This window comes from Bos indicus x Bos taurus, chromosome 11 (genome assembly GCF_003369695.1).
Source record: "Bos indicus x Bos taurus breed Angus x Brahman F1 hybrid chromosome 11, Bos_hybrid_MaternalHap_v2.0, whole genome shotgun sequence".
In the NCBI taxonomy this organism is placed as follows: domain Eukaryota; kingdom Metazoa; phylum Chordata; class Mammalia; order Artiodactyla; family Bovidae; genus Bos; species Bos indicus x Bos taurus.
The window spans coordinates 104,445,516-104,463,441 of record NC_040086.1 but is presented as its reverse complement, the minus strand read 5'-3'; the positions used below and the strand labels follow the sequence as shown (position 1 = coordinate 104,463,441).

General features: G+C 63.1%; 1 protein-coding gene across 2 annotated transcripts in view; it reads right to left on the bottom strand.

The window, feature by feature from the left end:
* Positions 1 to 17,926, bottom strand: part of COL5A1 (collagen type V alpha 1 chain) — a 149,110-nt gene that overhangs the window by 61,389 nt on the left and 69,795 nt on the right. For both annotated transcript variants that reach the window (XM_027556854.1, XM_027556853.1), the window contains exons 12-25: positions 13,366 to 13,440; positions 12,440 to 12,532; positions 10,985 to 11,041; positions 10,091 to 10,144; positions 9,726 to 9,779; positions 8,394 to 8,447; positions 7,156 to 7,209; positions 5,948 to 6,001; positions 4,922 to 4,966; positions 4,082 to 4,135; positions 3,514 to 3,558; positions 3,033 to 3,086; positions 2,773 to 2,817; positions 1,744 to 1,797 (exon numbers count right to left, since the gene is read on the bottom strand). In XM_027556854.1, coding sequence (XP_027412655.1) covers positions 1,744 to 1,797; positions 2,773 to 2,817; positions 3,033 to 3,086; positions 3,514 to 3,558; positions 4,082 to 4,135; positions 4,922 to 4,966; positions 5,948 to 6,001; positions 7,156 to 7,209; positions 8,394 to 8,447; positions 9,726 to 9,779; positions 10,091 to 10,144; positions 10,985 to 11,041; positions 12,440 to 12,532; positions 13,366 to 13,440 — 792 coding nt within the window. The remainder of the gene's footprint in view (positions 1 to 1,743; positions 1,798 to 2,772; positions 2,818 to 3,032; positions 3,087 to 3,513; positions 3,559 to 4,081; positions 4,136 to 4,921; positions 4,967 to 5,947; positions 6,002 to 7,155; positions 7,210 to 8,393; positions 8,448 to 9,725; positions 9,780 to 10,090; positions 10,145 to 10,984; positions 11,042 to 12,439; positions 12,533 to 13,365; positions 13,441 to 17,926) is intronic.

The window sequence follows — 17,926 nt, the reverse complement described above, 5'->3', positions numbered from 1 at the left end:
GCGGCGCGGACATTCCCCTGGAGGGCTCTGTGTCCCTCTCCCTGCAGTGCGGACGTTCCCCTGGAGGGCTCCATGTCCCTCTCCCTGCAGTGCCGACGTTCCCCTGGAGGGCTCCGTGTCCCTCTCCCTGCAGCTCCGACGTTCCCCTGGAGGGCTGCGTGTCCCTCTCCCTGCAGCTCCGATTCTCCCCTTTTGATCTTTCCCTTTGCGCGTCATCACTGTTGACCTGGCACAACCACCCCCCTCGCGTCCCTGGTACACTCATATTTTCAAGTGTGACCACTGACTGGGGGAAGAGAAATGAGGACCTGTGAGAGCTGGCCTCCTGACTCCCTGGGCGGGGTGCCCCTTAAAGGCCCCTCTTTCCCCACAGCATCCAACAGGAAACCAGTGACCCCTCAGGGACTCTAGTTGTTGGAGTTTCAACTCAGGAGGGGAACTCCAGGTAAGGTCAGGGGACTGGGGGCCATGCAGCCACCTCCTTCCCAACATGCCACGTGCTAAGTCACGTCTAACTCTTGTGACTCCACGGATGTAGCCACCAGGCTCCTCTGTCCACGGGATTCTCCAGGCAAGAAGCCTCGAGTGGGTGGCCGTGCCGTCCTCCAGGGGATCTTCCCAGCCCAGGGACTGAACCCGTGTCTCTTATGTCTGCGGCACTGGCAGGCGGGCACTGAGCTGCCCGGGGAGCCCTCTGACACAATGCGCCGTGGGAAACGCCCACAGACGCCCGCCGCTGCAGCAAAGGGAAGCAGCGGCCGGGAGGATGCAGGCCAGCCGTGCTCATCATGTCGCCATGTTGCTTCTCTTCCTAATTTTCCAGAAGCAGGTATTTCATCATCAGAAAACACAATTAGGTGTCGATGTATGTGAAAGCACATAAAAGCCATGTTGCAAAATTTTCATCTCTTTGTACCAAACTCACGTCAGAGACTGAGCCTCCTCACCCACCCGAAGCAGCTCAAAACAGGAATGAGACTGTGATCTGTTGGTTCAGATAAGCCTGTGATGGGTGACTCACTGGACCAAAGGATTTTCAGAGAGAAGACAGAAACAGGCCCTGCCCCACGCCAGCCAACCGCCAATCGACGGGTGGAGGGCTGAGCGTCTCAGCTCATTTCTAATGGCACTATTAACAGAGCAAAATAACTGTGTCTGAAACAATTAATTTCGCTAATCATTCTCTAAAACAGGCTCTCTACTTGGCATCAATTAGATACGCTAAAAATAACCGAGAAGTAAAAAGCCCATTGGCAGCGCACGCGGAGGCTGGTGGGTGCGGACAGGCCCGGCGTTTGTCACTGTCCCGCCCCCTCCCTCGCAGCCTGGCCGCGGGCGGGTTTGTCCCTCACTCCCTGCTTCTAGGCGGCATCTGCTCAGCTCCACAGCTGCATGTGCACACCCCGCTTCCCAGTGCGTGATCGCTAAAAATACACGCAGCGCGGGCGACGCACACGAGGCCCGGAGCCCAGCCGCCCTCGTTGCAGCTGAAAGTGCGGGGGGCGTGGGCAGCAGATGCTCCGACGCGTGCAGCTCCCAGCCCGTGATGGAAAGCACGGCCAAAACCCAGTAATTCCTGAGCCAGCAGCGGGGTCTTCATCGAAGGAGCTAGAAGAGGCAACGTGGGCCAGGCACGTAGCCAGCTCCAGAGCTGGGGAGGGGCCGTCTGCCTGGGTTCCCGACCCCCACCCCTGGGTGGGCACGGGCGGGGGATGTGAAGGTTGAGGGGGCCAGGGTACTCACCGGGGGTCCGTCAGCACCAGGCATTCCTGGGAGGCCGGGTTTGCCCAGGGGACCCTAGAACAAACCACAGACTTCATAAGCCGATGCCCCGGGGTGCCCTTGGCTGCCCACCCTCTCTACACACCCCCAAAGTCACTCTTCAACATATCTGCTCAAAAAGCATTTGCTTAAAAAGGCGGCTCAGAGCTGCCGCTCCTGCGGCCTTCGCCCAAAGACGGCGCACCCTCCGCTATGTCCAGGGCCTTCGGGTTTGGCTACTAGAACAAGACAACCACCCAGTGGAGACAGGAGTCGGGGCTGTGATGCCCTGAGAACTGCCCCCCGGAGGACGTCCTGGCTGGTGCCAGCCGGGTGTTGGGTTTACCGGGCACCTGGGGCTGAGCCACAGCCAGGCCAGGGCCCAGGCTGTCTCCCCAGCACGTGGCTCGGGGTGCCCAGGATGTGTTTAGAGTTGGCAAATTTAGCAAAAAGAAAACAAGGCCAACGACAACGAAACAAGTGCCTGCGTGCTGAGTCATGTCGGTCGTGTCCGACTCTGTGCGACCCCAGGGACTGCAGCCCGCCAGGCTCCTCTGTCCATGGGACTCTCAGGAAGAACACTGGAGTGGGTTGCCATGCCCTCCTCCAGGGATCCTCCTGACCCAGGGATTGAACCCAGGTCTCTTCTGCCTCCCGTATCGGCAGGCGGGTTCTTTACCACTAGCGCCACCTGGGAAGCCTAAGAAAATGAGATGCCCGGGTAAACAGATTTCAGAGAACAGAGTCTGAATTTTACTGGGCATCCTGTATCTGTTTTTCTTCCTGAGTCTGGCAACCTTATATCAATGCATAACTAAGGAAGGGAGGCAGGAGGGAGGGACAGGGCCACAGCAGAGCCGGCCGGGCGCTGGCAGGCACCGTGCCCCCGGGCTGGGAGGCGCTGTGCCCCCAGGCTGGCAGGCACTGTACCCCCGGGCTGGCAGGCGCCGTGCCCCTGGGCTGGCAGGGGCCCTGCCGCAGGCTCACCCGCGCCCAGCACAGCCCACCTACCTTTTCTCCTGGAGGCCCGATAGCGCCCTGGGGGCCCGGAAGACCCTGGCAGGGAGAGAGTGAGCAGGAAAGGTCAGGGATTTCTCGAGCCAGAACCCCTCCCCGCCGTCCGCCCATCATTCCCCAGCCCCGTCCCAGGCCACCTCCAGGCCGCAGGCCCTGCTGGCCGACCGGCAGCGCGGGCGGCCCTCAGGGGCCACTCAGGCCCTGGGTTCTGTCCCCCAGCTCCCACTGCCCACAACCCCGCCCTGCTCACTCACCTGGGCACCTGGGTTGCCCTGCTGCCCCGGGGGGCCGGGCTCTCCCTGGGGACCCTACAGGAAACACAAGCAGGCATGATGGGGGCTGCGGAGCTCTCGAGCCCAGGCGGGAAGCCAGGCCCGGGGACCCCAGCTGGTGCGGGCGAGGGCACGGCCACCCAGCAGGGACACGAGACGGGAGCCACCGGGAGAAAGGTTCTATTCAGGTCACCCACTTCTGTTACAGGAGACCCACACGACCCGTCTCGGTGGGCGTGGTCACGGCCCCTGCCCTCAACCAGCCCGGCCGGGGGATGAGGACGCCCTGCCCCTGTGTCCCCCGGGCTCGGAACGGGGCAGGGCCTCAGCCCGTCCTCTCCTGCGGGAGGCCCGCACCGCCCGTCCCAGCCCCCTCTGTCAGGGTGGCCTGAGTCCCCCTCCCACGCCCTGCGTGGCTGTGACCACCGTGAGGCCATGGTCGGGGCGGGACCCCTGGACTTACCACGTTGCCTTTTGGGCCTGGTTGACCATCCATTCCCGTCACACCCTGGGTGGCATTGAAACAGAAAAGAATCAACAAAGCTCAACGGGCAAAGCCCAGCGAGCACGGCTTGGTCCCTGCCCATGAGGTCAGAGGACGGCTCGTCCTTCGTGGGAGGGGAAAGGCTTGAGCCCAGATAAATGCTGAGATTGGCTGCAGGTTAATGGGGCTGCTGGGTTCATTGCGGGGGGCACCCTGCGTTCTTGGACAGCTGAGCGGGGGGCCCGGCCCTGGAAAGCCGCCCCCAGACAGAGCCCTGCCCCACCATGGGCTGCTCCTCCCTCGAGGACTGTTCGAGAGGGTCCCGGCCAGCACACGCAGGGAGGAGACGGGCGTCCTGGGGACTCGCCGTGTGTGGAGAAGGTGGAGTGAGCCCAGCCCGCCTCCACGCCTCCACCCGCAGGGCCATCCTCCCCACACCTCACACGGGTGCTGGGCTGGGTGCACAGCTGTCAGTGTGGGGGGCTGCCCGCAGGACTGCGCGGGCACAGCTGGGGGCAGGGACGGGGCAGACAGGCAGGGGACTTACGGGCGGTCCAGGGGGGCCTGGGGGCCCCTTCGGCCCCAGCAGACCTCGCGGCCCCTGCAGGAGAGAAGAGCAGAGACCGTCAGACTCGGCCCAGAATCCCGGCCCCCGCCCCGCCTCCCCTCTCAGCCCCCCAATTCCCGATGTCTCTGCTGCCCGGGGAGTGTGGCCGACACCCCTCCCCGCCCGCTTCCTCTGCTCACCCCACCCCAGCTCTCGGCCTCGGCCCTGGGGACCAGGGGCGAGGGGGGGCCAGGACTGGTCGGGGCTCAGTCCCCATCCCCGGCCGGGTGGGCGCTGCCCCTCGTCCTCGGGGGGTCACTGCCTGCCGTCGTGGCCGCTCCCACCCCACACCAGCCGGCGCTTGATTTCAAGGGCCCTTCACTCTGACAGAACCTTCTCAGACGCCGTACAAGAGACAACTGTCACCATGTCCGTTGCCACTTAAATGTGCTTCACGGTTTTAATACCCACTCACATAAATGTTTTCAGAAGTTAATAACCCAGAAGGCATCGCCTAGGCCCGGCTTAGAGGAGTGTGGTATGGATGAGCCTCCCTGGAGGCTAAGCAGACACCTGGGGGGTGATTCAGTCCCAGCGAGCGGGTGCACGCTGACCCCGGGGCCCTCCATCACGGACCCTGGACCCTGCAGTTCTCTCCCTGACCCAGGCTCAGACCGACTCCTCAGCGTCGCCCTGTTCACCTCCCCGTGGTCCCCCATTCCGTTCCCCAGAGTCCCCAGATTCGTCTGTCTCAAGGCTGAGCCCTGTCTAATCTGGGCCCTGAGTCGATCCGAGAACACCAATGAGAGACACAGAATCCCACCCGGTCCGTGCACTTACGGGCTCCCCAGGCAGCCCTCTGGGCCCGACTTCCCCATCGTCGCCCTGTGTGGGGAAGAGAGGCAGAGATCAGGGACACGCCACGCAGCCTGGGCCCCAGAGAGACGCCCTCCCTTCAGCTCTGCCGGAGCCTCGGCCCAGGGCTGCCTCAGCAAATGCCAGGGCTACTAGCCCTTGCGCCAGCAGGAAAGACCCGGTGCGTCCTCCTCCTGGAGGCGAAAGGTGAGGTCATGGCTCACAGACCACAGCCCCGGGCAGAAAACATCCCTGGTTACCTGCCAGGTGCTGAGAGAGACGAAAGATAAACTGCCTGGCAGAAAGCAGACAGAGACGGGAAGATGATGGATGACAGGTACAGCTTTAAAGATAGGCAGACAGACAGACAGACGAGAGATAAACTGATAAGAGATGGGTGATTAACAGATCACAGATGGAGAGATGCACGCACAGATATGTAGGCGGACGACAGGAAATTTAAAGATAGGTAAATAGACGTAGCCCACCAGGCTCCTCCGTCCACGGGATTCTCCAGGCAAGAGGACTGGAGTTGGTGCCATTTCCTTCTCCAGAGGTAAATAGATAACACACAGACAGACCGACGGAGGATGGAGGCAAAGCCCAGACCCCCAGCATCCCTCCCTGCTGGGTCCACACACGCCCATCAGTCTGCCCCACCTCCAGGGCAAGGACAGTCACTTTCGGGGCTCTCTCCGCCTCCCTCCCTCCACAGAGCCCGCACTCCGCCCCTCGCGGCCTCCATCTGCCCCTCGCTCAGATGCTGAGCTCATCAGCTCCCCTACAATGGCTTTCCAGAGATCACGCCCTGGGGCAACCAGTCAGAGGGCTGAGGACGCCCACATCCGTCAGCTTCAAGGTCTAAGAGCCGTGTCTACCGGAAGGAAGTTGGGTGCAGCCCACTGACGCCCCCGCCTCCCCGCCGCTGACGTGGGTGCTGGCTGCTGCCAGCGCCTGCAGTCTTCAGAGGAGACGGGCGGCAGAGTGCCCAACATGCAGTGGGGTACGTACCCTTTCTCCGTCTTCCCCCGGAGGTCCCGGTGGGCCGGACGGGCCAGGGTCGCCCTAGGAAGGCAAGCAGGGTCAGCACCAGCCCCCTGGGCGGGCACGCACGGCTGTCTCAAGGCCCCCATTTCATCTGCTTCTGAGGCTGAAAATCCCACCCCACTCCCGGGCCTTTCCCAGAGTCACAGAGGACTGTTCGGAAAACACGGTGCCTTCTGGCTCATTGGGAGGCATGGCTGGCCGGCAGGACGCTCCCCCGGGCTCAAAGTCCTGGAGGCGGGTCAGCTAGGGTGGCACCGAGGTCCCACGGGCACCCCAGGACCCGCGGCAGGGTCCAAGCGGCACCCCGCCGACCTCTCCCTATGAAGTAGGCTGCACCCCAGCCCCATGCTGCCCCCGAAAGGGCCACCGCTCCGCACTGTGAGGGTCAGCGCTGGCCCACTCGGCACCCTGCAGCCTCAGGCCCTGCACACCACTGGCGCTCAGCGCCTGCTCGTCGGTGGCCCTGATCGGGGTCCCCGGGGTGGGGGGTTGGAGAGTGGGCGCAGCAGCTCTGGCTACAGCGCTACAGCCGCTCCCAAGGCAGCACAGGCGTGATGGGTGAGTCGTGTGACAAAGCCAACACGTGTGTGGGCGCTCGTGTGTGCACACGCGTGTGCCGTACACACACGCATGTGCCTGCGTGTCCAGGATGTGCCAAAGCATCAAAGAATTGACAGCATCAGAGAAAACAGGTGAGGGAGGAACCGTCACGGAGCTGCTGGGAGCGTCGGCTGCGGATGCCTGAGTCGCGTTAGACGAGCCGGGCCACAGCCCCCGCCCCGACGGCCGTTCACAGGGAGGCCACGTGGGGCCGGCCCGCGTCCCGGAGTCGCCCTTTAGTGGTGCAGGGAGTTCCGGCCGCCCCCGCAAGGGCAGCTGTCGGGTTTCCTGACGGTGTGGAGGCCTCTGAGCAGAGGGGGCCTCCTGCTGCCTGGCCCCCCTGAGGGACGGACCCTGGTGGCCCTTCCGCCGTCAGCAGCTGGGGAGAATCGGGCCCTCCGTGGGCTGAGCTCACGTCCCCAGGACGTCCTGTCCATGTCCAGCTCCCCTCCATGAGGCTCACTTAGCGACCACCCTGGGATCGAGGGCCCGGCCCCCCAGGAAGCCTAAGCCTGCCCCGAAGGGCCCTCAATAGCACCTCTCCCCACGGCCCCCAGACAGCACTCACTCACCCGGTGGCCCTTCTCCCCCGGCAGCCCCGCCAGGCCATCGAAGCCGCGGTCACCCTGCGGGGAGGACAGAGGGCAGCTCAGTGCAGGCCCCACGGCCCCTCTGTGGGCCCCGGGTGGCGGTCCACACAGCATCTGCACACCCAGGGCCCCCACTGGCCACCCCCCAGCACACCAGCCACAGCCCTGGGTCCACGTTCCCATCTCTTTTCCCAAAACCCCAACCAAGGCCACACAGAGACAAATGGCTTCTGTCCCAGGGCCACAGACAGTGAGACCTGTCCACGGAGACGCTGAGGCCTCAGACGCTGAGGACTGCAGAGTCCGTGAGTGTGCGTGCACATGCAGTCACACGCCCGCTGGCTGCCTGTGCCCCTCACCGCGACACGCCAGGGCCCAGAGTGGCGCCCACACCCCGGAGGTGCACCTTCTCGTGCGGTGCACGGCTCAGCACTGCCCTTGGGCCCTCGGGCACCCCGGCTCCCCGGCCAGCCCTCCTCCCGCCACCCAGGGGGCCTCCTGGGGCCCAGCTGCCCGCCTCGTGTGTGCTGCAAACCACACGAGGGAAGGCTAGTCCAGCCTGAAGTCTTTTTGCTGTTGAAACAAGACGGCCACCGACTGGACAGACTCAGGAGCGTCTCCTCTTGTCACCAAAGCTCCCTGAGACCAGGAGGGCTCCAGCTTCGCTCAGGACTCACAGCGGGCACCCGGGGGCCGACCCACGCCAGCTGTGGGGTGGGCAGGGGCAGCGCCCCTGAGAACAGCTGCCATCCCCACTGTGGGCTCCTCGTACAGCCCTGGACAAACTCTTGCAGGGCGAGAAGGATGGGTACCAAGAACAGGGCTGGTCCACCCCAGATTCGGGGACAGAGGGACAGGCCCGCCGCACCACGGCGGCCAGGGTCGTGGGCTGCCCTGGGCTGCAGCCTCCTCAGCCAAGGCAGAGGCTGCCCTCAAACACACCTGAGCTCCCCGAGTACAATGTCTACTTGCTCCCTGCAACCCCGCGGAGCTCAGACTCCGCAACCTGGGCAAGACGACTTCCTGCCCTTGGACTTGAGTGACCCATGAAATTCACCCCGCTGAGTCCTGTCTTCTCGTCCACGTGCCAGAGGGGCGGATCCAAACTGACCCTCCTGCCCCCGGACGAGTGCACTCGCCCGTCATCGCCATAGTCCTCACAGGTCGACGGCAGGGGCGATGCTGACCGCGGACACCAGGGGGCGGTGACCGGCACCTACCTTGGGGCCAGTCTGCCCAGGCATCCCTCTCGCTCCGTCACTGCCGGCTCGGCCCTGGAACAGAGCGGGCCAAGGTGTCAGCACAAAGCAGAGGCCAGCGCACGGAGGGCTCTGAGGAGCGGCTCCCTGTGACGTCAGACAGAGGGCCCCGCAGCCCCCGCAGCGGGCTGGCCCAGAGGACCCAGACCAGGAGTCCCGGCTTGCTGGTCACAGGTTCTCATCTTCCCAGGCCTGACCATCCTGAACCTCAGAGCAGGCACAACAACACCATAAACCACCCAAGTGTCTGCCACGGACCGCTGAATTCCAGCAGGGGTCAGGGATCTAAAAGGTGGCCCTTTCAGAATCGGCCGTGTACCCCTCTGCCCGTGGACCTGGGGCCTTGAGGGGCCAACTCGAGACAGCCGTGCTTGAGAGCCATTCACTCTGTAACTTCCCTTCTAACTACGATTAACTCCCAGGATGGAGGCCCCCAGACCACTAGGGAGTGACTATTTTTTGCCTCGAGCGCTCTGCAACTAGAGCAGCAACTGGCGACCAGTGGTCAACGTCCTTGCAGAGAGGTTCATCGACATGAGAAATGAGCATTCCTTTCACTCAGCAGAAACAGTCAGTTGATGGAAAGATCTGCTAGTGAGAGTCTGATGTGGGTTAATTAGGATTTCCCCGAGCTGGCGTGGACGCTGCTCATGAATTTATGTTGGGTTAGAAAGGCACGCGCCCTCTGTCAGTCACGACGGTAACCCGGAGGCAAAGCAGTTCCCTCTATTGACTTGCCAGCCCAGACAGAGAATCTCGGAGGCTGGGACGGGGGAGGTGCGGCGGGGGTCTGAGAAGCCACCCGGCTATTTCCCCCAACAAAACCGAAGCCGTTTCTGGAGAAATGAGGCTGCCCCAGAGAAGGAAGGACCACTGATCATTTTGTCTTTTACATGCTTGCTCCCAAAGAACCTGGGAAACTGCTTTAATTAAAAATGTGGGTTAACAGGGAGCTCAGCTCGGGGCTCTGTGATGACCTAGGGGTTGGGCAGGGGCGCTGGGAGGGCGACTCAGGACGGAGGGGCTCCGGCTGTGCTCGCAGCCACCTCACACCGTTGCACAGCGGAGACCACCACAAGAGTGCAAAGCAACTATGCTCCGCTTTAAAAGAACACGTTGGACTGTGTTCAGATGCTCCGGACAGAGGCTAGGTGCAGGGGGGCTCGCTGCAGTGGGATGGGACCCACCCAGCCCTGGACACAGACGTGTCCTCTGAAGGCGGGGGAGCCCGGCCAGCAAGACTCAGCACCACCACCGCAAACGCAGCACCGACTCCCGCCGAGAAACACTCACCCTTCTCCCAGGCTTTCCTGCCGGGCCAGGCGGGCCCTGCACACCCCGCGGACCCTGTCCGGGATCAGAGGGCAAAGGTCGGTAGCGTGTCCGCTTCTTGGAGGACAAAGCCAAGCCTGGACCCCGTGCTCATCCCCCCGGCCGCCCAGCTGTCAGCACGTGGCGTCACGCAGACAGGCGCAGGGTCCGCGGCCCTGAGCCAGGGCAGGATGGGAAGCAGCCCGTGCAGTCCCTCTCTGGACCCCACGGCTGCTCCGCCTCCAGCTTTGCATCAGAGAGGGCAGCTCCCCACATTCCGCTTCCCTGACCAGAGGCAGCAATAGGGCTCCATCTTCCCGGAGAGAAGGCGGCCCCGGGGTACATACCTGAGGCCCCATGTCTCCTGGCTCACCCTTCAGACCTCCGCTCCCGGGAGGGCCCTGGGGAGACACGCCTGGTTAGGGGGTGCCCAGCACAGGTACACAGGCTGCAGGGGTGGCTGGGGAGGACTTGAGGGGGTGAAGGACCCGGGGCTGCGCCTGGGCAGGGCCCCCACAGAGCCCGCCTGCCGCCTTGGACACACCCCGAGGGACGAGCAGTCTTTTAACTGGTTTGCATCTCGTCCCGGGTTGGAAGGAAACCCTGGACGGGCACGCGGGGGACCCCTGGGCTCAGCACATGCTCACTTCTCTCCAGGACGGATCTGCCCACCGTCCGTCACAGCCCGCAGTCCAGGGCCGTGTGTGGACACCCTTGTCCACTGGAGGGCAAGATTGCCAGATGCTGGGAGGGCACGAAATACACCCCAGGGCCAGGGGCCAAGCCCACCCCCTCCCAGGGACAGAGAGAGGGCCCTGTGCGCCTCGATGCCCCGGCTCCTTGCAACTGTAAGGGCCACACAAACCCCCGGAGACCCCTCTCCCTGGCCCTGGGATGCCTGGCACACGCTGCCCAAGGAGTCGGGCGGGAATCAGGGTCTGCCTCACGCTGAACTGGTCAGGATGGTAAACAGCCTCAAAAGAAAGAGGCTTGGAGCCCCCGGGGTGGTGAGGCTTGGAGCCCCCGGGCTGGTGAGGCTGGGAGCCCCCGGGCTGGTCAGGCAGAGTCGTGGTCAGTGTAAGTGCAAGGGCTTCCCTGCTCCGAGGGCAGCCCAGGCCTCTGGTGCTCAGGGCACACCCCCCCAACCCAACCACCGCAAGATGCTCTGACCCGGTGAGCTGGGAGCCTGATGGGCAGGGGCCAGTGGGCGGCACCCACCCCCACACCCCAAGATGACTTACCATGGGACCCGGTCTCCCAGTGAGACCCATTGGGCCAGCAGGCCCCCTCAACGCCAGCTGCAAGGCAAATGGGACATGCTGAGAAGCGGCTGGTTCACCTGTCCTGACAGGTGGGAAGGGCCGGTGTGAGAGGCCAAGGACAGGAGCCTCTGTGGCGGGAGGTCACAGGGACCCTGGATCCCCCTCCTCCAATCCTCTGGGCTCCCAGCGACAAGCACCAGCAGGGCGGCAGCCGGGTGGGTGCCCACTCACCACTTTGGGGTGGGTGCCCAGAGCCTTGGGCTGACCCTTCCTTCTCCCCACCTGCCCCGCCATCAGCCCCACACCCTCACAGGGAGCGTGAAACGCGGCTGCCCTGGGGGGCTGGCTGGGCATGTGTTGCGCACGAGCTGAATCACACATTCCCCGAGAGGCACTTCCAGCGCCCCGGGGGTTACATCGGGGAGCCTTCAGGGGTGAATGAAGTCTTTGCCCCAGCCACGGGCGGCACCCCTGCAACCCTGCCCAGGTGCCCGCTGCCTGCCCGCTGCTGAGGCTCACTCCCGCCTGCTTTCTCAAAGGGCCTTTTCCACACCCATCGTGCAACTGTTCCCTGCATGATGCCATTTCAATTTTGGAAGATTCTTGTGTTACAAAATCTTAGGAGCCCATCACCCACTTGTCTTCAGTCAACACAACCACAGATTCAAAGGCCAGCCAGGCCAGCCCGTCAATAAGCCCAGTGGCAGGGGATGGGGTCTGTCGCCTGCTGACTGCATCACACAGCAATTTGCTCCATGGCAACGACTCCGTACTCGCTGCCCTGTAATTCATTATCCATGCACTCTGATCATTAGCATCTATCCGCGGTGACAGAGCTACATAAATATCACCAAACGAGGGACTCCTCAGCAGCTCCTTGCGACGCCCCATTATGGGCACTCCAAGGAAGAATGGCCCACCCCGCCGGGTGGCATTTGCTCTTGTCAACAGCAATCAGCAATCTGGAGCCTCGTCAATTAAAACGCAATTCACTCATCAGCTCGTTTGCCGAGAGCAGAGTGGTAAGGAGGCTCCTTGGGACCCTCAGGCTGAGCGAGGGGCTTTGGAGCCCACCAGCTCCCCCGACCCCGAGGTTCAGGCTCGGCCCAGCCTCATCACAAGGGGCCCCCCAGGAGGACGTGGGGTCTGTCCATCCCAGAGCCGGGGGGGAGGCAGTAGAGGGTTGAAGAAGACGGGGTCAGCAGAAGCCAGAGGGGCTCAGCGGCCGTGTCCGTATCTGGGAACCTGGGCCCTTGGTGTGGACAAGGGACCCCTGAAAAGCCTCCCCCACCTCTCCTGGTGCTCACCAGGGCCCCCAAATGCACAGGGATGACTGGGCACCCCCACGGGCTCCTGAGTCCCAGGTGAGCACCCTGAGTCAGCATCCCTGCAAGCTGGGCTCCGAGCCGCCCCCCACGCCCCAGCGCCACTCACCCGGGCCTGTTGCAGGATGGCTTGAGCTTGGGACTCCTGCGCGGAGACCATGGGTCCTTTGGAGCCCGCGTCGCCGCCCCCTCCGAACCGGAACTGCAGATGTAAGACTGGGGTCACCGGGGGTGCACGGACGTGGGCGTCCACTCTGACCCCAGGGCTGAGGGTGTCCAGCGGCCTCTCAGATGACAGCAGAGCCTCGGGGGGGCTGGCCGGCAGCTTCCGGTCCCGGGCCTCCCCCTGCTTATTACGCCACCCGACTGCCCGCACAGGGCTGCCCGTCTCTGCCTGATAATTCCAGCCCTGGGGATTCTCCCCTACCCCAGCATCCATGGCATCTCCCTGAGACCCCAGAGCCCCGTGCCAACGCCCATGCAGAGGGGCACACGGGCTCAGGCAGAAATGGACATCAGTCCAGACCAGCCCTCCACACTCGCCCTCCCAGCCTGGGCTTGCCCCGTGCCAACGCCCATGCGGAGGGGCACATGGGCTCAGGGAGAAACGGACGTCAGTCCAGACCAGCCCTCCACACTCGCCCCCCCGGCCTGGGCTCCCCGAGAGGGAGGTGGCCCGGGTCCTCTGCAGACCCCTAGGGTCAGGAGCAGGTCACATTCAAGGAGGGAGTGGGTGGCTCAGGGGTCCAAGGGAGAGGGCAGGTGTGCGGTGATGGAGATGGACGCCACACAGCTTCTTGCAGAGCTGGGCTCTGCTCCCGCCCTGGACGCTATCAGAGGTGGAGACCCCGACCTTGGCGTCCACCCTGCCGGGCCAGCAGGACACTCCCAGGAGCTATCTCCACAGGAAGGCTGGCCTAGGCTGGAGCCCATCTGTGGTCAGGGGATCGACCCCCTGGAAGCAGCCCAGGGACCCCCCCCAACTCTGAGCCCCGAGCCTGCCCACCCCAGCGCCACATCTGCAGGTACACTCACAGGCAGCATAAGCATGGTTCCAGGAGGGCCGGGCAGTCCGTCAGCGCCAGGAAGGCCTGGGCGTCCAGGGGGACCCTGCGGACAGAAGGCAGGAGAGTGGGTCAGGGCCCGGGAGGGAGCTGGACTGGGGCGACGTGCGGGGGCGACGTGAGGGGGCGAAGCGAGGGCCCGCGGGAAGCACACTGCAAGCACAGAGCAATGCAGGACCTGGGCGCAGGCCGGGCAGATCCTGAGCCCGGAGGAGGGGGCTTCACTGCGGACTGAGGCTGAGGAGACCCCGGACCAGAGCAGAGCCGAGGGGAGAGGCAGAAAGCCTGGAGTCTGTGATCCAGAGCGGCAGAGGCCACCCCGCGGGAGGCAGGCAGGGGCGAGGCATCGGGGCTCCCACGGCCCCAGGAGCGTCCCTGCCGAGTGTCCCCCCGGTGCTGACGTCCGAGAGGCCAGCTCATCCCCAGGCCCCTCAGCTGTGCCGGTGGAGCAGATGCTGCACTGGCTGCGTCCCCTCGTTTGGACGGACGCAAGGGGCTGGCGTTCCCGGGGGGACGCATGGGGACACAAGGCCTCCTGAGCACTTCGAGGCCCCACCTCTGCACAGACACCACCTCAGCGCTCAGCGCTGGTCCCCGACACCCCCAGTCCCTGGCAGAGCCTCTGACTGATTCTGGCCCAGGTCAGGCCTAGGTGAATGTGGCACGGATGCACGTGTGCCTTGTCACTTCAGTCGCGTCCGACTCTTTGCGACCCCATGGAGTGTATGCAGCCCACCAGGCCCCTCTGTCCCTGGGATTCCCCAGGCAAGAGTACTGGGGTGGGGTGCCATTTCCTTCTCCAGGGGAGCTTCCTGACCCAGGGATCAAACCCTCGTCTCTGATGTCTCCTGCGTTGGCCGACGGGTTCTTTACCACTAGCGCCACCTGCAAAGACCCCTGAACATGAATAATACGGCTTCTTGTCAAAAAAGTGTTTTTATCGCTCAGCTTTTCACGGAGGCAGACGCCCAAGCAACTTGCCGAGGGCGAGGTTCGCGTGCAGACAAGTGCAGCTCACGCCCCTCAGTGAAAGGGACCGCCACCGGCCCACAGCGGGGTGCCAGTGGAGCCCTGCATGCAGCAGGCACTCACGACTGCAGCGTGACGCTCCCGGGGCAGACGCAACTGACTCCCAAGCCCCGGCCCAGAGGACCAAGCACGAGGGGTCCACCCCAGATGGGCCGAGAAGGGCACGCCCGGCCCGGGCCGGACCCCCACCCGCCCGTCTTCTCCTTCGCGGTCGTTTTACTCCAGGGCCGATCCCTCCTCTTGTGAAATGTGGCAGAAAACAGACGCCTGCAAAGCGGAACGTGAAGGCTCCCTCTTGATTCTCCAGGAGTAGCCGAGGATAAAAGCCTGTAGGTGCCCAGGGAGGCCGGAAGCACACGCACCGAACACGCAATACGAATCACGCCTGTGAGTCCATGGGCCGAGCGGCGGGGGGCGGTTCCCCTTTAAGGAGATGGTCTTGCACGCGTGTCCGGCAGTCTGCGCCTTCCCTCTGCCGCACGTGGAGGCCTATTTGTGAGCTCGGCCTCACTCCTTCCAATGGCGTCAGAGGTCCCCGCCCTCACAGGCTCCTCACTGATTGAATCCGTCCTCCTCTGATGCATGTTTGAGTCCAGTTTTCATTAGGACACAGGCTGCCGTGATGAAGCTTCAGGCATCTTTCTTCCCTCTTGTTTTTTGGCTGAGCCATGCGGCACGTGGAATCTTAGTTTCCCATCCAGGGATGGAACCTGAGCCCCAGAAGTGAGAGTGTGGAGCCCCAGCCACTGGACCGCCAGGGGAGATTCTAACCGTCTTTCTTAGGCGGGTGCTCAGAAGCAGAACTGCTGGGTCAGAGGGTCTCTGTGATACCCCCACCCCGACTTTTTATTGCTCACAGGCACAGCTAAATGGTCCTTGCTTGCCATTTTCGAAAAAAAATAAATAAATAAATTCCCAGAGGATAAAATTTACTTAAAAAAGAAAAACCCAGGATGTGCTTTGCCAGCCAGACTTCCTCTCAGAAATTCTACCCTGACAGCTGCTCACCGCTGAGCTTTCTGCCTCTGAGTCGATCTCAACACAAACCCCAGACTCAGAGCTTAGAGTCTGTGTGTCCCAGGGATGAGAGGCCGTCCATGTAGTGCCCACGGCCATGTCGTGTGGGCTTGCACGTGTGTGTGTGTGTGTGCTAGAAACCAGGAAGCACACTGGGGCAGCCCCTCACCCACTAAGACCCCCTCCTGTGCTTTCTAAGCCGTGGGGGTGAAAATTCAACCTTGGGGCCCCAAAGCATCTTTGCCCTTGTGCTGACGTTATCAACTACACTGAAAACAATTCCCAAGAGCATGTTGGTAGACAGACAAAAGTCTGGAAACCCCGCAAGAGAGGGAAGGCTTGCCTGTGGGAGAAACCCCCGTGTTTTAAGGGATCCTCCTGACACCTTAAAATCTGATGCGAGTCCCATGCAACTCCACGCCTGTATTCTCTGTATTCAGCGCTGCTCAAAAAAGCTGTCAGCCAAACTCTGCCAGGCCCTGGGGTCTGTGTCTCAAAGACTCTGCCCCCCAAGCCAAAATAGGGGTCTGCATCCCAGCCGCCCCACCGCCCTTCACTGGACTCGAGCTGAGGACAGGGCCGCTCTGTCCATGGCCTGTGGCGGACGCAGGGCTCGGCCCAGCCACCAGGTTCAGGGCGACCTAAGAAGAGCCGCCCGGCCTCTGTGTGTCTTTTGATCGCTGCCCTGAGCCGGCCAGGCAGACGCTGTAAAGCGCTGGTGCTGCGGGGCAGGCCACACGCGGACCAGGCACAGACACAAGGGCCCTTCCGGGTCAACAGAGGGCTCTCCCGAGGCCGTCCTGGCGTCGCGCTGGTGCAGACAAGAGGGAACAGAGAGCTCAGACACTGTGAAAGCGGCTGCCGGCTCCAGCCCCGCTGATCCAGAGCCCGCGACTCAGCAGCAGGCGGGTCGGGGCTCATGTCCGGCTGCAGAGCCCAGCCGCGGCCCACAACAGAGAGGCAGCAGGCTGGGTGGGGAGCGCCAGAGACCAGGCGAGTCTTCAGGCCGGGATACTTCTGCTTTCCCGCTTCAGAGAGGCCGGGAAAAGGAGAGAGGGGCCGCATCAGCCCTCAGACCCTCAGCGTCGGGGTGGTTCGCTCAGGTCTGCTCCTGCACAGTCGCAGTTTGGGGGAGGCCAGAGGCGTTCGCAGTGGTCACTTCCTGACCTAGATCTGAACACTGGCTACCCTTGTGGCTGGGGCCAGAGCCTGGGGGGAAGCTGCACCCCTCCCCCAAGGACTGCCTTGGTCACGCCCTGTAGCAGGAGAGGGCCGGGAAGTCCCAGACAAGCTCACTGACATCTTCTGAGCCCAGGAGGCCAGACAGGCCTGGAGGGAGACACTGGGGGTTTCTGCTTCCAGCCCACGCCTCTCGGGATGACCCTCACCCCGCATGCTCCCTAATATGAAAAAGGGTCCTTCCGGCTTCCAGGGGGTTCAGGGTGAACAAGGAGACTCAGGTGGCCCCAGCTCCATGCTAGTGAGGCCTCATGACAACGTGGCAGGGGGGTGAGCAGCTCACAGAGAGGACGGCCCCACCTCCCCCAGGGAAGGCCCGCATCACCACGGCTTGTGGCCGGGACCTCACGGAGACACCCGGCTGTGCAGAGCAGGTGACTAACCAGGTGTCCCGAGTAGGATGGCTCCATGAAAGACGTCCCGGGCACCCAGGGACACCGGGGGGCCAAGCCCCACACCCAGCCCCCAGGAGGCGGGAGACGGTACAACAGTCTGCCCTGTGGGTAGCCGCAGTCACTTGCCACGGCCTTTGCAGAGCTGGAAGCTTCCTACGGGCCTCAGTGGACGCTGCATCTTGGCCGCGTGGCAGGGACCCGGGCTATGTCCAGTCCTCAGACATGAGCGTAAATCTAGCCAGCGTGCCCAGAGCCCACGCTCTGCAATAGAGAAGCCTGCCACAGCTAGAGAGGAGACTGCTCTCCACAACTGGAGAAACGCCTGCACAGCCAAAAATACGTAAAGAAATAAGTAACTTCATTTTGAAAAAAAGAAGAGCTGCAGAGTCCCAGGATCAGGGCAGGCAGGGGCAGTGGGCGGGGATCTTGCAGATTCCCTGGCGAGCAGCTCTCAGGTGCAGACAGGCACGTCGGGCCAAGCAGATGATGGCGATCAGAACAGGCCACGCCAGACATGCCACTTCAGCTGAGAACTCACAGATGCGGGGAAGGCCGCTGCCCTCCCCCGGTCAGCCTAAAAGCAGGACACACGCTTCCCTTTGCGAGGTGGTGGGAATTCTCCAGCACCCCCCCCCGAACCAGGATGACGGGAAGGGAGAAACCCCATCACTCGAGAGGGACCGCGGGCCCTCAGGTGAGTCTGCATAAACAGACCTTCCTGAAGCCCCCCTCACCGTCTGCGAGTTTCTGCCCCCTCCCACATGTATTTCGCAATCACTTCTCCACAGTTTAGTGGTTTTTGATAAAATGGTGTATAAGTTCCCAAATCTAACCACTTATCAGGTTTTCACT